The sequence below is a fragment of the Protopterus annectens genome, chromosome 1.part0 (genome assembly GCF_019279795.1).
Source record: "Protopterus annectens isolate FY-2018-M chromosome 1.part0, PAN1.0, whole genome shotgun sequence".
Classification (NCBI taxonomy): domain Eukaryota; kingdom Metazoa; phylum Chordata; order Ceratodontiformes; family Protopteridae; genus Protopterus; species Protopterus annectens.
This window is the reverse complement of record NC_056725.1, coordinates 1,884,712,027-1,884,732,275: the sequence shown is the minus strand read 5'-3', so window position 1 is coordinate 1,884,732,275 and position 20,249 is coordinate 1,884,712,027. Positions and strand designations below refer to the sequence as shown.

At 41.0% G+C, this 20,249-nt stretch overlaps 1 protein-coding gene across 1 annotated transcript in view; it reads right to left on the bottom strand.

Annotated features, from left to right (window-relative positions):
- Nucleotides 1-20,249, bottom strand: part of NADK2 (NAD kinase 2, mitochondrial) — a 1,215,936-nt gene that overhangs the window by 766,601 nt on the left and 429,086 nt on the right. Inside the window, exon 4 of the mRNA XM_044069966.1 lies at nucleotides 4,031-4,112. Coding sequence (XP_043925901.1) covers nucleotides 4,031-4,112 — 82 coding nt within the window. The remainder of the gene's footprint in view (nucleotides 1-4,030; nucleotides 4,113-20,249) is intronic.

The following is a 20,249-nucleotide window of genomic DNA, read 5'->3' as shown; positions in this document are numbered from 1 at the left end:
TATATGAAATTTGATGTGGGTAACTTTATGGACATTGATAGAGATGTAACAAGCTCTTCTTGTGGAATAGCCTAAAATAAAATAGTTCAAAACTAGTTAAAAGATCACAGACAGAACTGTTGAAGGTGTGATGGGGAAGAAAGAGGTACTTTGGAACACATTTTCTGGGAGTGCAGTGAATTTGCAGACTTTATGGACTCCCTGCAGGAAGCACTGTCGGATATGCCTGGTGGACAGACTGGTCTGACGTGGGAAGATGATTTTTCTGACCCATGATACAGAACTGGAACTGCCTAGGCATGGCAATGTATTGCTCTAATAATGGTCGCTGCCAAAAAAGCAATTACTAGAAACTGGAAATCAAAATCTAAACCATCTATACTGGAAGTAGTGAATATAGTAACAGAGATAAAACAACTGGAACTCAGATCTTTAGAAAAAGGGTAGGAGCAAACTACATAGGAAAAAAATGGGAATTGTGGGAACAATACGTACAAGAGAGGAATGAGGATTAAAAGGTGGCAGGATTTAAATGAGCTATGTAACGTTTGAAAAGATTGGGTAGGTTATATGTGATGTAAAATGTTTGCAACTGGGAGTGTGTCACTATGGATTGTGTTGTAAAATGATTGCAACTAGGATTCTGTCAGTGTGCTTTATTTTCATTTGTATAAATGTATGATTGTTTATATCATAAGTAATGGTTTAATAAAGATGTTTCTTGCAAAAAAAAAAAAAAAGAAAGGAATTGAATTATTTACGTAATTTTTTTAAGTTTTATGACATATAGCAATATATGTGAAGTAAAATGTTTATGTCAATTACAATGTGATTACTTTTACATGAATGCAAATTTGCCTACGTCACACAAGTGACAATTCAATAAAGGTGTTTGAAAAAAAAAAAAGTTAAAAGATCACACTGTGCCCTGTGTGTATCTGCATCAACAAATCCATCAACACTTCTCCAGTTAAAGTCCCTAATTATCAAAATAATGTACAAATCCTTAAATATTCTATGTACCTGGAATGGTGCAAAGTTGAGGCCCTCACACTCAAACTTAATCTTGCTAGCAGAACACTAACTCTGTGCATAATTTTTTTATTATTATTATAACATTAAATTCCAAATGCAATTACCAGCAAGGTTTTCATTTACTTAGAACAATAATACATTCCTGCTAGCGTCAAAATGTGCTGCCTGAAAAAAAAAACATTTTCTTTTAAACCTGATTGATTACTTTTAAATCAATCCAAACAAAACTACAATGAACTGCCAAATACAAATTTATTATACTCACAATAATCACGTATTTAGATATTTTTATAAATGTCAATGGACTAAAAGAACAAGACGTTTAAAATGGTGTTCAAATTACAATAAAAATAGAAGTAAAAATGAATTTCCAAACCTAATTAAACATAGAAATTATTTCATGCTTGACAATAAATAACCCCCTACTTTTTAAAACACACTTAAAATTAATGTATTTGTTTAAGCATAAAACCTAGTCATCTAATCTGACATGCCATCTATATTTTTTTAAAATCCAAGAGTGCATTTTAAATGCATGGAAGACCTTTGCACATTTGCACACATTAACTCCATGATTGCAAAACTATGAAGAAAAGGCTATACACAGTGCTCAAGAGCAAACATGGACATCTACAGATCTGAGCGCACAACATGATGCTGAACATTGCAATTCACACATACTGTGCTAGACATGACACCACTGCATACTTTCTACACAATTTTACACAGTTCTACACTTTTCAAAGAAATAAATTTACAATGAAATGGCTTTGACCTTATGAATTTCAATGTTATGATTTTTCAGCGTTTATATATATATATATATATATATATATATATATATATATATATATATATATATATATATATATCACACACACACATAGATATACACAGACACACAGACACATTGTGTGTATGTATACGTTGGGCAGCACAGTGACACTACAGATAATTCTGTCACTTCACAGCAACAGATTCCCCAGTTCAATTCTCAGCTGAGGTGCCTTCTGTGCACAGTCGGCATTTCCTCCCTGTGTTCATATGCGTTTCCTTTGGGTGCTCCAGTTTCCTCCCACATTCCAAAGAGATGCAGTAGGTGGAGTGGACACTCTAAATTGCTATGAGTGTGAGTGTGTGTGTGTTTGGTGCAGAAGAACTACTGCAGCAGGGCTAGCCAGCACGCATTGTAAATCTTGGCTCTACATGATAGTCACTGTTGAATTGACACTCAGACCTCATGTGCAAAAATGGGAAAAGGGGTTGCAGATGGATGGATGGATTTCCAAGATTTCTTATTTTACTTATTCAAGACTTATACAGTAAACCAATTCATATTAACATTCTTACTGTGAATAGCTTCTCATGGTTCAGCTGAGGGATTACTAGAAGGTTTAGGATATAAAACTGACCATTCAGTTATCCAATCATAGCCCTTACTTTTGCTTACCATAACTGTTATTTTAATTACTAACAATTTAAGCTACAGTTCAAAAACTAGTATTAATACTTACTATTACTACTTTAAGTAGTGTAGACTCTGCCTGCAGTTTATTTTTTTCTTTCTAATTATCCTGGTGCAGTGGTCTAGATGGATAATGTCTCTACTATGGCCCAGGTGACTCTGGTATGATTAGCAGTTCAGACATCTGATGGAACTGGTGGGGGGTGCCGTGCAGGCCTATCATGGGGGAAGGCTGAGACGAAGTTCACCACTCACTGTTACAATCACTCAGAGGAGGGGTATTAAGGCAAATGATTTGCCTGGGGACAGCATTTAGGCTCAACAAGCTACTATCTTTCAAAGCAGGTGGGGAGGGCACTGTGGGCCTCCACAGTGTCACGTCACATGCACACTCCCCTCCAAGGGATGGGATTAAGGGCATTACAAATTCCAGAATCCAGAGAATACACACAAACACAAAGACAGACACAGAAAAAACTTGCGGCTGCCTAAATGATAACCTCCTCTGAACAGCTCTGGTCCCAGGCTGGGTGGAATCCTCGAAGCAGTGGAATAAACTGGCCATATATCTTACTGGGAGAAGCTTGAAACACTGGGGCAAAATAAAAAAAAATTTCTAGATAACTGTTAGCAACTCTTAAATAGTTACTTTTACTTCTTCTCTCACCTTTTCATATATAGAGACGCAATATACAAACACGCACATACATACACACATATATATATATATATATATATATATATATATATATATATATATATATATATATAAATATGTCTATATAAAATACACACATATATACACACACTACACATGAAATGTGTGATGCTTAAGACACATTTTTATTTTGAAAACAAGAAAGCAATTAAGAGTTAAATATTTTAGGAGAAAGTAGAAAGAAACACTAAATTTATGCTAAATGGAAATATAAGCAATACAAGAATGAGGGTTGAGGTGAAAAGAATGTGAAATAATGAAAACTACTAAACAGCGGCTTTGTTTTCATTCCACAATGTCCCTGGGTCTAAAATGGTCTAACAGCTTCTTCTTCTTGGTAGTTCCCATCTCATCTGGTACCCTGAATCCTGGACAACTCTGCCTGGAGATGAAACCTCCTCCCCAGCCCAGATAAGTACCTGAAAAGACAACACAATACCCACCAAATGTTTACCAGAAGGTTTCTGGTTTTGAGACAAACTTCTGAAGGGCATATGCACATCTCTCTACAATACAGATTATGCTGCAATTCACAATCATTACATCTTGAGAAATTCCAATGAGAAACTGCATCAGCAACTCCTGCAATGTTTTGAATTTTTTTTCATTCAGAATGCAGATATACAACTGATACTACTTAAGGAAAATTTAAAACAAATCATCAGAAAGCAAAACAGCATACGAAGAACCATATTACCTCCGAGGATACACACCAGCTCAGCAATGCCAATATAATGAACAGTCACCAGCTAAGACAAGTGGTTGGAATTTGCAGAATGAATGATTAAAGAAAAAATATTTAGATGACTTACCTCTCTGGGTCGGTATTTACTCCAAAAACTGGTTTAGACTGATCCAAAACCTTACTAGCAGCAAGTAACATTGTGCCATCACCTAGTGAGAAAAATACTGATTACTTTAATTTATTCACTATTTCGCTAACTGGATAGGTGTGATGGTCCTTGGACCATTTTCAGCCATAGCCCAAGAACAAACAGCAGAAAAATTAAAAAACATTTACAAGCAGGCAGTGCATAACAATGGAGAGACCACAATCATGACAGATACGTTACTACAATGTTTGCAAACTACAGTGCACACATCAGAGGAGATGATCTTGTCTAACATATTAAACAATTCTGACAGCATAGTAAACAAAAAAATCACTTATAAGATTTCTGCTTGTCATTGCATGTAAAAGTTTAATAGTTTGATGAATAAAACAATGGGAATTAGATGGAGGTGGATTACTCATTGTCTTGGTAGGAGGGACAGTTCTGTATTTCTTTTAGGTACATTTAATAGTTTATTCCAGAACTGTTTTATAGTTTGTTAGGTTGCATATATTTGGGGGAAGTGTTTTCACCTGTCTTCTATACTTTGGAAATGAGGTGCCTTTGGCAGGATTTAATGTCATTATCTTGTGTAACTAATATTCATGGGTACAATCAAAGCTGTTCATTTTTGACTGAGAGCTGGGCAGTAGGCATTATAAGTAAGTTTGTTGGTGAAGGTGGAGAGCGGAAGTATGGTCCTAACTTGTGAAGGGCAGAAAACTGGCTTTGAGAGAAATGCAACAGTGATTTTATTTTTAGGGTTTGTATATTTACATACGATATTAATGGCATTAATAATGTAGGCCTTTTTATAACTAATGTGAACAGGAATATGAAGAGAGTATATTCTAAACCATATGAAAGGACAGAAAGCTTCTGTCTTCAGTAAGATGATTTGAACTAGAATAAGGATCCCTTTTTTTCATTGATCAATTTGATATGCGACTTGAATATAAGGGGTGGGTCAGAAAGAATAAGTCCTAGACAGTGCAGGTGGTGTGGTACTGCAAGCAGCAAGTTTTCGAGTGTTAATGAGTAGGGGGCTGATTTTCTTCAGATTTTGAGATGTGCAAAAATAACATGTTGATATTTATGTTGAGTTCAGACACTAGAAGAGTTAAGTCAACAGTCATTCCATTTTCTAGGAATGGTTGAATTGCTACTGCTGTTTTACCTGTAATATGAAGAATTACATCATTTGCATACTCCAAACGATTGGTGGGGGAACAAAATTGGATTGCATCAGAGCTGGCCACTCAGTGATTGCCTCAAGATGATTTGGTCATATTAACTAATGCTGATGCGACACTCCAACCCAATTGTAAAATGGGAAAAAATGGTATGATGATGATGACTGGAACAAAAGAAAATAAAGAAAAATGCCCCAACTACAGAAACCTGAAGTACTCCTGATCAGAAACTACCTTCTTATGAGATTACCCAACTTAATTTTAAAGGCTCTATTTGAACTACAGAACAGTGGACCAACCAAACCCAAGGGATTTTAAAGTATGTAGAAATTATGGTTGACACTTTTGAAGGTGCTGCTTATATCTACAAATGTGGTTCCACTGAGTTATGAGTTATGTTCTTCCACTGAGGAATACATTTACTCAGTAATCATAAACAAAGCAGTAAGGGTATTATACCTGACAAGGAAGCCATGTTGAGAGTCTGTTAGAAGTTCATAGTTATTACAATGTTCAGTTACCTGGTTTGGATAGCACCCTTATCACAGAGTACTAAAATAACTGCAGCATTATCATTAGTAAATCACAACAAATGAAAAGAAACTACAGCAGTGGACTGAAAAAAAAAAGAAAGAAAAATCAGGGATGCTCAACTGGCCCACTTGCAAAGAACATTGCATCTGCCTGTGCCACCAGCAGCCTATGCTTGGTTAGCATCCCAAGTATGAAAATGTCATCCAGGAATGGGAGGACTACGGGATTTTCCAGGGAAAGGGAGACAGTGCAACTAAATGCCTGCTGCCCTGACAGAGAAAAGGTATGGCATACTGTTCACTACCTGTTAGTATCTAGTGGAACTCAATCAATAGGGCTCACTGTAAGCTGTGCAAGACAATATACTAAAATTCAGTAATTACCAACTCTTGAGTAAAGGCAGGCAAGGCCAAATATCATCACTGTATTTATTTTGTTTCAGAAGTTTGAATAAAGTAATCCTTCAAAAGCTGAAAATGAAGACTTACTGAAACATTTACCAGACTGGAAACATGGTGCACTAAGAGTGCACATTTTCAAACAGGTAATGCTGGACCATGTTAATACAACAAGGAAGGGAATGGATAGGCCATGTAGGTGAGCATGTGGGAGGGTAAGCTGAAAGCACTGATAGATGTACAAGTACTTACCATACTAGAAAATAGCTAAACCCAATCTCTCCAATTATGACAAACATGTTACAGCTGCCAACAAGTAGTCCCCCATTTTAGCAACGTCTGTACTGCTCCTTCCCACAACCTAAGTTCACTGGGTTTCACACACCTCTCACTGCAGACAGCTAATATAATGTAGGGAGCATTAAAAATATTCAAATATTTCAAGCACAGATCCTAAAACTTAACCTGACCTATAACAAGCTACCATGGATCTAAACAAGAAGAGTACCATCCCAGATCAACTTCTGGCACCAATTCCCCTTCATGACAGCAAATGAGGATGCTGTCTCACAGTGGCCAAAAGAAGAAAAGAAAGCCCTACCAATTATGACACACTGGTGTTTTACTTTTAATCCACTTGCAAAATGCCAACTCACATAATAGACTCTTCTTATCCACGACCTCCTGACAGGACATTTGGTAAGCTGATGCACACAATGCTACCATACAAACATCTCTCAGTTCAACAAAATGAATGGAACAAATCACATTTTGAAAACATTAAAAAAGAATTTTAACTTTATACACATATGTAATATGCACTAACACATTAAATGAGGATAGGACACACATAAGGAATGTGTTCTGTTAGTGTGAGTAGCTGACAGCTACACAGTTCTCACCCATTCCTGTCTCTGTAATTATGACAACTGGTGCCAACTAATAAAGTCATGTACTTTCACACAGGAGGAAGCAGCTTTCAACATAGCCTCAAGGACCTCTAGGGTCCAAAGAGGTCATTACCTCATTGCACTCTGCCCTTATCAGACCAATCAGAGTACAATGCTCCCTTCAATATGTACCTGACCAGGCAGATGCAGCAACTAGAGCAACCTCAGAGGTTCCCTAGGGCATAACAAACCTGCTTTATGCACAGCACCTTAACGGCCTTTCCCTCACCTCAATCTCCTATAGTTTGTTGAGAAGTGATCTGTGCCTGGCTTACAAGGTATCTGCAAACCCCAAACTTTGTGAATCTCTTACATACTCATAAGTTAAACAGTATCAGAAATACAAGGTGTGTGTCTGACTTACAGAGAATGTGCTGGAGAGAAAGATATGTCCCAGAAACTGCCCCTTCTATGGAACAGGCTTTCCATCCATATGAACCTGAGTTTGTCTATTACCCAATTTAAGTGCAACCTAGACCAGTGGGATGGGGAAGAGGAAATGTACACCAGGCATCCATGTTCGTTATGGACAGAGGTAGCTAATAAATGCATGGTCCTCAATGTCCTATTTGGATACAGGATGTCATCATTCTTCAAACAAGTGAATAAACAGCACAAAAAAACACAGCAAAAAAGAAAACAGGCACAAACACAGAGCTGAGAACACACTGTAAAAGCAAAGGAACCACAGTAGGTAATCCACGAAGAATATTTATTAAGAAACGGATCCACAAAGCTTTTGTCCCTGCACAATCAAGAACTTCATCAGAATAAAGCAATTCCTTTCAGTGATTCAGCAAAATTTTGCTCCATCCCAACAAGCCTTCCTCATTCAAACAATGGTTCTAAGGTTTATTAGAATAGCACACCCGGCTCTAACTTAGTTAAACCCAGTGAACTACAATGCAGGTCTTGAATACCTCTTTGAATCCAAAAAGTAAAAAGGTAAGGAGAGATGGCCAGATAAACAGTTTCCAGTTTTCAGAAACAAAATGGAGAGAAAAAAAGAGCAATGTAGAAAAATATGATAGTGAGTTAAGAAGTGAGAGGCAATAATAACCAAGATAGCGGACCTTCTACAGAGGCAAGATCGATGAGTTGATAGGAGAAATTGGATAATTAGCGCAATGGACAGATGGACAGCACTGGAATACAAAAATAAAAAAGGACTTTAGTGTGAGACTGGTACACATATGATTGCCACTGAAAGTTTTAATATGTTGAGCAGAGGACAGTTGACAAGGTAATGCATGTCCTTATTTAAAAAGGACTTGTGACTTTGAAAAACTGTCATGTTAGTGAATGCCAAGGTACATTTTTGGATTGTAAGCAATGGACAGTTGAGGAGCTTTAATTAGATAAAAGAATAAAGATTGGGACAACTGAATTATCTGTTTAGCTTGGAAGATAAGAGCTTTCAGTTGGTCCTGAACTTTTAATTAATGGCATCAGATGGGCAGTAGAGCTATATGTTGGGAGGAAATACACGATCACTTGTGAATGGCTATGGGGGCTTCCTGAAATTAAATTGTTCTACTTGTTCCGATGCACAGAGATAACCTTACTGTACCTAAGTGATTGGTAGGATGGCTTTTCATTCTATTCATGCTCTCTTTTTTTCTTCTTTGTTTATCTGTGTGCCATGCTCTATTTCCAGCTACAGGTTATAACAGGAAAGGGGATGGGCAAATTGTAAATGACTAATATACCTAGGGAGGTGTCATATGTTTTGGATAATACGACTCAATTGGCTGTGGAAGACAAAGGTACAATATATCCACCACTTAAATTGACGCATATGCTGAGGGGGGAGGAAGAAAACATGTACTGCTAAACTCTTTTTCAAAGTGGGTTAACAAGTGAACTGAAATGTAGGGAAGTTTGACAAGGACAGGGGGGACTTGTAAGTTAGGTCAGCAGTTAATAAGATACTGAAAAATGGAACCCTAAACTGTTTAAAAGTTTGGTCATTGTTTTTAATATACTGCTATGGTCAGAGACTGACTGAAAAAAAGTTTTAAAGAAACAAAGGGGGTAAATAAGAGAGGGTTTACAGTTGCACTGACATGGAGGGAGAAATACAGTATCCACTTGCATCAGAGGGTGAGTTATTGACCTGATAACCCTTTAAACCCAACAATCTTAAGGCAGGAAGCACGGAAGGGATGGTAATCAGGAGAACTGGAAATAGGAAGAAAGGAGGGACACTAGTACACTTACAGCAAGACTAAGATCAAAGAATAAAAAAGGTAATATGGGAATCATTAACAAGAACAAAAGAAACTATTACAACTGGGGGAAAGGGGGAGATGGTACAATAAACTGTAATGTCACTGCTTGCCACATTCATAACTTTACTTATTGAGCACATATTCAAAGTACACAGGCACATCAGAGAAGGAGACAAGGAAAGAAATAATGTATATATTTTTTTAAAGTTCAAATTGCTTTATTATTTACAGTTTTCAACAGTTAAATCTGCTGCATCACTGAATGAGGACTACATAATCAGTACAGTTTTGTACCTACCATAAATGTAGATGTCCAAACAGGATAGCATCTGCAGTCATAACAAATGGGTTGTCCTGTCGTCAGGCAGCCCTTCGGTCGGCCGGATTCCAAAGTCTGGGTCTGGTCGGCTGATGTCGCACTTCACCCGTCATCTCTGCTGGTCTTCGGGTATAAAGGCACCAGCCGACGCCATTTTCCTCAGTGTTTCTTGCCCCAGATGCCAGTTGCCCTCTTGGAAAGCTAAATTTTGGATAAATGCCAATGTTTCCAAAATAGTAGAAGGCAAACAGAAAAAATAAGCATGTATGTACATATATACAAACAAATACACCATAAGAGACTGGCCGGACCAGGTAGCTAAAAGGAGGGAAAAAACCCTAGGAGTACCACAGAGGGAAGGAGGGTGGGTAATCTGACTGCAGATGCTATCCTGTTCGGACATCTACATTTATGGTAGGTACAAAACTGTACTATGTCCTTCAAGGATGCATCTGCAGTCATAACAAATGGGTAGAATACCATAGCCAAACTAGGGGAGGAGGAAGAAGAATTATGGTGTAGTTAGGATCCCTTGCAATACACAGCAGTGGCAAACCCTGCTCGGGATCTAGAGTATAGAGGTAAATTATAATGCTTGGCAAATGTATGCACGGAGGTCCAAGTAGCCGCCTCAATAATGTCCTTGGTTGCCACTCCTCGTAAGAAAGCTGTGGTAGTGGCTGTAGCCCTTGTAGAATGAGGTCTTATGTTCTGTGGAATTGGTTTTCCATGGTAGGAGTAACAGAATCTTATGCAATTTCCTATCCATTTGGAGATTGTCTGTTTGAAATTGCTTTTCCTTCCCTTCCTGTTGCATAGGCTACTAAAAGCTGGTCAGTTTCTGTTACTTTTGGTTCTGTCCAGGTAGTAGCGTAACTGTCTATGTACATCCAAGGTATGCAGCAGTCTTTCCCCCTGTTCTGTGGATTGGGAAAGAAGGTAGGTAGTTGGATTGCCTGGTTTAAAGACACTCTGGATACCACCTTAGGCATAAATGTAGGATTAGTTCTCATGGACACTATCTTGATGGAAGATTAGGAAGGGCTGTACTGCCATTAAGGCCTGTGGTTCAAACGCTCCTTGCTGAAGTAATTGCCAGTAGGAAAGCAGTTTTCCATGATAGGTGTTGAAGATCTGCTGCTGCTGCTGGTTCAAATGGAGGAAGTGTCAATTTTTCTAGCACAAAGTTCAAGTCCCATGCTGGTAATGGTGGTTTCCTAGGAGGTTTTACATTCTTGATCCCTCTGAGGAACTGCCTGAGTAGAGGATGCGAAAAGACAGGTGGATCGAGGGTGTATTCTGCGGAAATAGCTGATGCATGTATCTTGATGGAAGATTAGGACAGGCCTGTATGTAGAAGCTCTACCAAGTACTCCAGGATGTTAGCAATATCTGTGTTCGACACATCTTTTCCTCTTTCAGTACTCCAAATGACAAACCTTTTCCATTTTCCTGCATAGTTCCTTCTTGTTGAAGGTCTGCGGGCTTCAAGGATAATGTCTTTAACCCTTTGGGATAAGTCTGGGTTAGTTGCTGTTATGTGATGTTCCAGGCAGTCAGTTGCAAGGTTTTTAGGTTTGGGTGCATGATGTTGTAATTGTTCTGAGTTAACATCAAAGGCATCAGGGGTATTGACCACATTCTCCCCTGAGACATGCTCCTCAGCAATGGATACCGGTGTTGTCTTGGCCAATTCGGAGCTATCAGAATTATCCTTGGATGTTCTTCTTTGATTTTCAGTAGTACCATGTGCATCAAAGGAAGAGGTGGGAATGCATATGCTGTCAGGCCTTTCCAACTGAAGGATAGAGAGTCCACCTTCCATGCAAGTGGGTGGTATGTCCTTGTGCAGAATTTTTTGAGCTGGTGATTGAGTGGGGATGCGAATAGGTCTATTTGTGGCATTCCCCATTTCTTTGTGATGGCCTTGAAGATGTCCGGGTGTAGCATCCATTCGTGAGCATCCGAGGTGGTTTTGCTTAACATGTCTGCTAGGGTGTTTTCTTTTCCCGGCACAAATATTGCCTGTAACTGGATGTTGTAGCTCAGAGCCATATTCCAAAGGTCCAGAGTCATTCTGCATAGGGTGTATGAATGAGTGCCTCCCTGTTTGTTGATGTACCACATGACTGTGGTGTTGTCTGTCCTTATCATTAAATGGCCTTCTTTGAGGAATGGTCTGAATTTCTGGATTGCTAGTTTTACTGCCAGCATTTCTTTTTGGTTTATGTGCAGGTGCAGCTGGTCTGGGTCCACAGTCCTTGTATGCATTTGTCAACATGTGCCCCCAGCCCTAGGTCTGAGGCGTCCGTTGTGATGGTTTGGTTTGCTTGAAAGTTGTGGAAGGGCAAGCCTGGGTTTGACTGGCATGCTTGAGCCCACCATAGGAACTCTTGTTTCAGGCATGGGATTAGTGGGATTTCGGTTTCTAAGCTGTGCCTGTGTTGAGACCATAAATTCTTTAGGTACCACTGTAGCTTTTGTCATATGCAGTCTGGCATGGGGGACCAGGATTATGCATGATGCCTTTGTGCCCAAGGCCTGCAGTACTTTTCTTGCTGTTAGTTTGTTCTGCTTTGTTAATGTCAAGAAGTAAAGAGGGAGTTGTTCTTGTTTTTCTGCAGTCAGGAATGCCATTTGTTTTACTGTGTCCAATTCCGCACCCAAGAATGTTCTTGTCTGGGATGGGATCAGTCTTGACTTTTTTAAATTGACTGTGTATCCCAGGGCTTGTAGTAAGCAAATGACTCTTTGTAAATCTGTTGTCAGCTTGCTTTTGTTGTCCGCTTGTAACAGGCAGTCGTCCAGGTATGGATAAATTTGGATTCCTGTAGCCTGCAATGGCGATTACTGATGCCAGGCATTTTTGTGAATACTCTGGGCGAGTAGATAAGCCAAAGGGCAATGCTGAGAATTGATAATGCTCTGATCCTGCAAGAAATCTGAGGTATCTTCTGCAATTTGGTCGTATGGGGACGTGCAGGTATGCCTCCTTGAGATCTAGAGTTACCAGCCAACACTCCTTGCCCAGCATGGGAAGAAGTTGCTGTAGGGTCAGCATTTTGGTTGGGACAATGATGTATGTGTTTAAAACGGACAGGTTAGAATAGGTCTCCAACTTTTCTCTTTTCTTGGTACTAGGAAGAGTCTGGAGTAGAATCTGCCCTGTTCTGTTATTGGTACTCTTTCCACAGCTCTCATCTTTGTTAATTGAGCTATCTGCTTTAGAGCTTCTGTTTTTTGATTTGGAGGTAGGTTTGGCATTCCTCTTTTTACTGGTAAGGTGTGGAAGTGAAACCTGTAGCCTTGGTCTATGGTTTGCAAAATCCACTTGTCTTTTGTGATATAGTGCCAATTTTTCGAAAATAAGGCTAACTTTCCGCCTAAAGGTGCTACTATTTGCTCCCTGGTAGGCGGTGTCAGAACCAAGTCATGTGATTGTCCTGTTGCAGTGGCAGTGGTTGTGTCTGTGCCTCGCTGGTTATTGCCTTGCCACTGGCGTCCTCTGTAGGCACCTCCTCTGGATTGATTTCGCCTCTAGGCGTCTATTCCTGCCTCTTTGAGATTTTGAGGAGTCTGGAAAGGACCAATTTTGGCAGGCCAGTTCCTGCTAAACCTTGGGGCTGAACCTGTAAGAAATCCCTTAACTGTTTGTACAGATTTTGCCTTCTCTTCCATTTTCTTCATTACTTGCTGAGCAGGTGTACCAAATAGACTGGCCTTATCCATAGGAGCATCTAACAGCTTTGCTTTAACATGATCCGGCAAGACCTGTTCTTTCAACCATGCATGCCTTCTTATCACTGTGCCAGTCATGGCTGATCTAAATGAAGCCTCCAGTGCATCATAGCCACATTTTAAAGAATGGTTACTAACCTGCTGAATGTTATTCACCATTTCTAAAACATATTTCTTATCTAAGGAGTCATCAGAGGACAGCTTCTTAGTTAAGTGGTTAAGCATAAACTCTTGGTATTGGATCATATGAAACTGACAGTTTAAAGCTCTAGCTGAGAGAGTAGCAGAGGTGTAAACTTTTTCCCCATCTCTCTAAGGACCTGGATTCCCTTTCAGAAGGAGAGGGTTTTGCTGAGGTCGGCTACTGCTTTACACCCCTGGGATATCCTCTCAGGATCTGGAAGTGGGGGCTTGTATAGGTGGTGATGAGTGTCTGGCACCCTGTAAAATCTATCTGGTTTGGCAGGGGCTGGTGGTAAAGTATCAGGAGCAGTGCAAACATCATTAAATGCATCATCCACAACAGGCAGAACTGGAGGTATAGCTAAGGGCCTATGTTGTGGTAGTGCAGAAAGGTCCTAAGCCTTTTTCTTGAATCTGAGAAATCTTGTCCCTGCCATTGGAATTGTTCTCTCATGGCATGTAAGGTTTCCCAAAGGAAAATTCCTCTGGTGGGGAGGCAGATGGAATGGATTCTTCAGCATCGGAATCTTCATAAGTAGAAAAAGGAGCCTCTGGCTGATCTGTATGTCTGAGTCATCCGAAGAATCATCAGAGGACACTGGTTCGGGGGGCTCTGCTCTAGGTCTCTTTTCTGAGGCTGAGGCCCTGTCTGGGTGTGATTGGGATCCCTAATTAAGGAGATTAAATCCTCTGCCAGAGTAAGCATTTGTGAACTTGAAGTGGGCCTGTGTGAGGGGGCTTAACAGGCACTGATTTGCTGTTTTGGCTGCTTTAGCCCTGGCAAAGGCCTTTATAGACATGGCTGCAGGAGGCCTAGCAGCACCACGTGCTGGGGTAGAGACATCCAAAGGGATGGTGTCTGATAAATCACTAGGAACCACAGTAGTAGGCAAAAGTTCGGAGGCCGATTCAACTGAGGTAGCAGGAGCCTCAGTAGTAGTCATGGATTCGGCTGAAGATTGACCCGTTTTCGGTTTCGGCGAAACCGAGACACTCATGACTTGCTTAACCGTGGTTTTGGCGAAACCGCTTGGACCCGTAGTGTCAGTCTTTTTTGCGTTTTAACAATTTGGGTAGTCGGAGGATCCAGCGGCATAATGTACGCCAAAATCTGAGCCCGAAAACTGTTCAGCAAACTCCGACCGACGCCTGCGTTCGTCGGTTGAAGAAGCACAGGCTAAACAGGCTGCTACGTGTGGTCTGGGCCTAAACAAGGTAGGCAGTACGGTGGAAATCTTTATGAGGTATTTGTTTCCCACAAGTTAAACAGTTATTTACTTTTCTGACATCGGCTGAGGCGAAAGAGTCCCCAACGGGGTAGCAGCTTTTAGAAGTCTTGAAGTAGTATTCGGTAGTAGTAAACTCTGGATCTGACCGACCGGCACTTGCGAACAGCTTCTGCTTCGGGCACCACGCGGCAAGAAAGACTGAGGAAAATGGCGTTGGCTGATGCCTTTTACCGAACCAGCAGAGATGACGTCGGGTGAAGTGCGACATCAGCCGAAGCCGGACCCAGACTTTGGAATCCGGCCGACCGAAGGGCTGCCTGACGACAGGACAACCCATTTGTTATGACTGCAGATGCATCCTTGAAGGACATCTTAGAAATGACAACAATAGATGGAATTAAAGTGCAAGCACTGGATGTCACCAGAGCAGAAAATATTAAATGGGAGCCAAAATGAGATAAGAAATAACAGCAAGTTTAAAATGATCTTGGAATGTAAACGGCTTCTGGGAAAAAGAAAAAGAAAGCAATTTATACATCTCTCTCTCTCTCTTTCGGATTTTCCCAGTTAGGGGTCACCACAGCGGATCACCTTGTTCGCTCATGACTGGCAGTGGAGTTTTATGGTGTCGAGTTGCCAGCCCAGAGCACAACCTTCCACGGAAGGCACACAAACACGTACGCATGCACTCACTCCTAGGGCCAATTTTAGCATGTCCAATCCACTTGCAGCACGTCTTTGGGGATGTAGGAGGAAACCGGAGCACCCGGAGGAAACCCACAAGACCACAGGGAGGACATGCAGACTCCACACAGAAGACACCCCAGCCGAAGATCGAACCGGAGAGCCTCTTGCTGCGAGGCGACAATGCTAACCTGATATTGGGAAATTAAGCAAGTGTGATCTTTTTAGAGAGATTCACTTGTTTCAGAAAGAACTGGCAGAAATATGCAAAAAGGGGTTCAGACAGCATTATGGAACAAAGCCATACAGAGCAAGAAAGGGGGACTATTTTGACTATTAACTATTTTGACTATTAACTATTTTGAATAAAAAGCCAGCTCTGGATTTAGAGAAAATTGGTAAGTGATAATGCTCGGTGAAAGTATGAATTGAACTCCAGGTAGCAGCTTCGAGAATATCCTTGGTAGGAACACCTCTGAGAAAGGCTGTAGGGGCATAAAAGGAAAGCAGAAAAGAAGAAACAAGAGATATGTTCTAGTTAGAGTGGACTGAGAAAAAGTACAGTTGTGTACACTTACCATAAATGTAGATGTTCGAGTGTATTCACTGTTGCAGTCATTACATTTGGGTAATCTGCTGGCACGTTGCCCTCAGTCGGCCTGATTAACAAAGTCTTGGGTCCTGCATCGGTTGCTGTCCCTTCTTCCATGACATCAGGTCATCAGGGGTATAAAACACGCAGCCGACGCCATTACATCAGTTTTTCTTGCCCCAGATGTCAGGTGCCCCCTAAATGGGGAGCCAAATATATAAATAATTAAAAATACAAAAATATACCTCCAAACAAAGGCAAATACACCAAAAAGGCTTTTAAGCATAGTTAAAGAAAGTAGAGGTATAGTAACAGAAAAACAGGGGGCTGGAGGGAGGGTAACCAGGACTGCAACAATGTGAATACACTTTCGAACATCTACATTTGTATAGGTAGAGTGTACTGGCAACTGTACTATGTTCTTGTATGTTTCACTATTGCAGTCATTACATTCAAGGTAGATTTCCCAAGCTATGGTTGGGAGGATGGATTTATTTCTAGCATTAGGACCAGCTATAAGGACCTGCAAAACAGCAGTGGCAAAGCCTGCTCTGGATTTAGAGAAAATTGGTAAGTGATAATGCCTTGGTGAAAGTATGAACCAGGCAACTCCAGGCCCAGCAGTTTTTGAGAAAATCCTGGTAGGGACACCTCTGAGAAAGGCTGTAGAAGTAGATGCAGCCCTGGTGGGATGAGGATCTGATCCCATGGGATGAGGTTTCCATGGTGCTTATAGCAGAAATGAATGCAATGGCTTATCCATTTAGAAAGGGTTTGCTTTGAAATAACCTTCCCCTCTGCCCCTGCAGCAAATGCTACTAGTTGTTCAATTTTTCTTCAAGATTTAGTCCTGTCCAAGTAGAATCTAAGTTGTCTGTGTACATCCAAAGAATGCAGAATCCGCCCCCCCTTGTTCTGTGGATTGGGAAAGAAAGTTGCAAATGAATGGACTGATTAAGAGCCAAACTGGATACCACCTTGGGCATGAAGGATGGATTTGTCCTGAGTGACACCCTATCCACATGAAAGATGACAAAAGGCTCCACTGCCATAAGGGTCTGTAATTCAGATATCCTTCTAGCTGAAGTGATTACTAAAAGGAAGGCTGTTTTCCAGGAAAGAAATTTTAGCTCTGCAGTAGCAGCTGTCTTGAAAGGAGGTAGAGTGAGTTTCTCCAATACAAAGTTAAGGTTCCAGGCAGGGGTTGGAGCTCTCCTGGGTAGTCTCATGTTTTTGGCCCCTCTAAGATACTGCTTTAGCAGAGGATGAGAGAAGAGGGGGGGTTCTGTGTTGTAATGAGCTGAAATGGCTGAGGCATGGATTTTTATGGAAGAAAAAAAACAGGCCCTTGTGAAGCATCTCAGTTAATTATTGCAAAATCTGAGGTAAATTGGGTGCTGCTGTGCTCGTCCCTTGAGATTGATTCCAGGCACAGAATCTTTTCCATTTGTCAGCATAAGATTTTCTAGTACTAGGTCTTCTTGCCTCCAAAATGACATCGATCACAGGTTTGCTGAGGGGTGCTAAGGGAGAATTTAAATGATTAGCCAAGCTGCAAGATTCAATGTTTGGAGCTGAGTGAGCAGAATTTGGTTCTCCTGCTGAGACAGCAAGGAAGGTGTCTGAGGCAGGTGCCATGGAGAAATGACACTGCGCGGGAGTGGGTACCAGTGTTGGAGAGGCCAGTCTGGAGCAATCAAAATCATGTTTGGTTTGTCCTGTTTGACGTTTAGTAGAACTTTGGAGAGCAAAGGCAGCGGGGGGAAAGGCATAGACTAATAGGTTTTTCCAGCTGAAGGACAGAGCATCCACTTTCCAGGCTTTTTTGAGGTGTTCTTGTGCAAAATTTGTCCAACTGGTAGTTCTGGGGTGAGGCAAAAAGATCTATGTCTGGGCTCCCCATTTATGTTGTCAACATGTTGAAAATCTGGTAGTTCCAGTTTCCATTCGTGTGGGTCCATGAGATTTCTAGTTAGTTCATCTGCCAGAATATTCAAAACTTTCCTGGGAATTACTGAGCTGTAGCTAGCTGTACTTAAAAGTAGCTCAAGGCCATGTTCCACAATGTCAGTGGCTAGTCTGCAGAGGGGGCAGGAACAGTGTGCCCCCCCTGCTTGTTATGCAAACACATAACCCACCGTGTGGTGTTGTCTGTCCTTGCCCATTAGTGTTGGTCCTTGTTGAAGGTGTGTCCTTGAATGCTGTCAGTGCATTCTTGTTTACAACCTAGCATTTCTTTTTGTTGACTGACAATGAAGGTGCATTTGAATTGAAACCATTTTGCCCTAGAATGCACTTCCTCAGCCAGATGAGCCACCACATGCACAGTCTGATGCATACTAGAAGTTAGGGTTTGGGTGGCAGGTGTAAGTATAACAGTCCCTTTGTTTTGGTGGCAGGCTTCACATAACGATAAGAACTTCTAGGCGCAGGCAGTATGAGTAGAAATCATTTGTTTCCAGGCTGTGGCAATGTTGACTCCATAGGCTTTTTACAAGTGCCATTTCTGAAGGTTTCCCTGTATACGGCAGTGCTGGCATGTATGGAATTAGAGAAAAGAATGCAGGAGGCCATGAACCCCAAGGTTTGCAGTATTTGTCTTGCAGATAGCAGAGTTTTTGTGGGCACCTGTTTGAAGTCAAGAATCTTAAATGATTTTGCTTTTCTGGCGAGAAAGTTTTCATCTGGGCAATACAGTATTCAAGCTTTTTGCACCCAGATGGAATGTAATTTTTCGAGGAGGGGTACCCAGTTGTGATTTCTTTTTTGTTTATGGTGTGTACTGTGACAGTTAGAACCCTTTTTACAAACACCAGATATGTTTTGTGAAGAATTAGCCTGGTTTCTTCTGCCTGAATTAGATGAATTGTCCAGCAGGTGTATGGATATTCTTGAATATTTTCTTGCACTGCAGAATGCACTAATTGCAGAGCCAGGCACTTTAGCGGTGAAATACCTGGGCTTAGCAGTGGAACAAAGCCAAAGGTAGTAGTGCAGAGAACTGATAATACAAGTAGCCTGTTTGAAGCACAGGCGTATCTTCTTCAAGATTACACCTGACTGGGACACATGCAGGTAAGCTCTCTAAATCTAGAGTTGCCAACCAGGCATCCTTGCCTAGCACAGTGAAGTAACTTCGGGTGAAGAAGTCAAGCATCTTGAATTTTTAGGAATGTCCCAGGAATGGTGTTTAGAGTAGACAGGTCCAGAATTGGGCGCCATGATTTTGTCTTTTTCTGGGTAGCTCAGGAAAAGTCCTTGGAATAAAAACCTTAATCCCTTTTTCCTCTTCTGGTACTAATGAATAGCCCCCATGTTTAAGAGAGTGGAAATTACTTGTTTCTGTGAGCCTCCTTGCCCATTGATGTAGGGGCAGTGGTCACGACCCAAACCTTACCAGTTTGGAGTTGGCAGCATGTGGAAATGAAATCTGTATCCCCTGGGACACTATAATTTAAAACCCATTTGTCCCACAGATTTATAAGTTGCCAGTTTTTTGCATGAAGAGCCAGTTTTCCCACCTAAAGGGGTACAGCTAGAGAGGTAAGTGCTTGAAGTAATTTGCAAAGGGGAAGTCATCATTGAGGACTGAGTTTACCACTGGGTGGAGTCTTACTTCCAGATTTCCAGAAGTGGAAGCACCCCATTGCTTAGCTTCTGAAAAGTCTATGGGACTGAAACCTGGTACTTTTGGGAATATCTTGAAAGCTTGGCATTGAGTGGCTCTGGAAGGAGGCTAGAAAGGACCAGGTTCTTTAGTAGTGCCAGTGCCTGGCTAAATCTAGGAGGCTGTACTTGTAGGAAATTCTCTCACAGTTTGCATAGATTTAGCTTTATCTCTTCCATCTTTTTAGAACTTCTTCAAGCCTTGTTGCCAAAACAGGACAGTCCTTGCTGCAAAGGAGAATCCAAACAGTTTTGCTTTAACATGATCTGGCAGAGATTGCTCCTTAAGCCAAGCATGCCTTCTAAGCACAGATTCCAGGTAAAAGCAGCAGCCAGCCCTGCCAAAGAGGCCTCTAAAGAATCAAAACCACATTGGCAAAAGTATTTTTCCAACTTGTTCAGCTGGAATACGAAATAAATCCTGTAAATCTTTTATTTTCCATACAGTCAGAAATCAACATAATTTTTCTGTTTAAGCAGT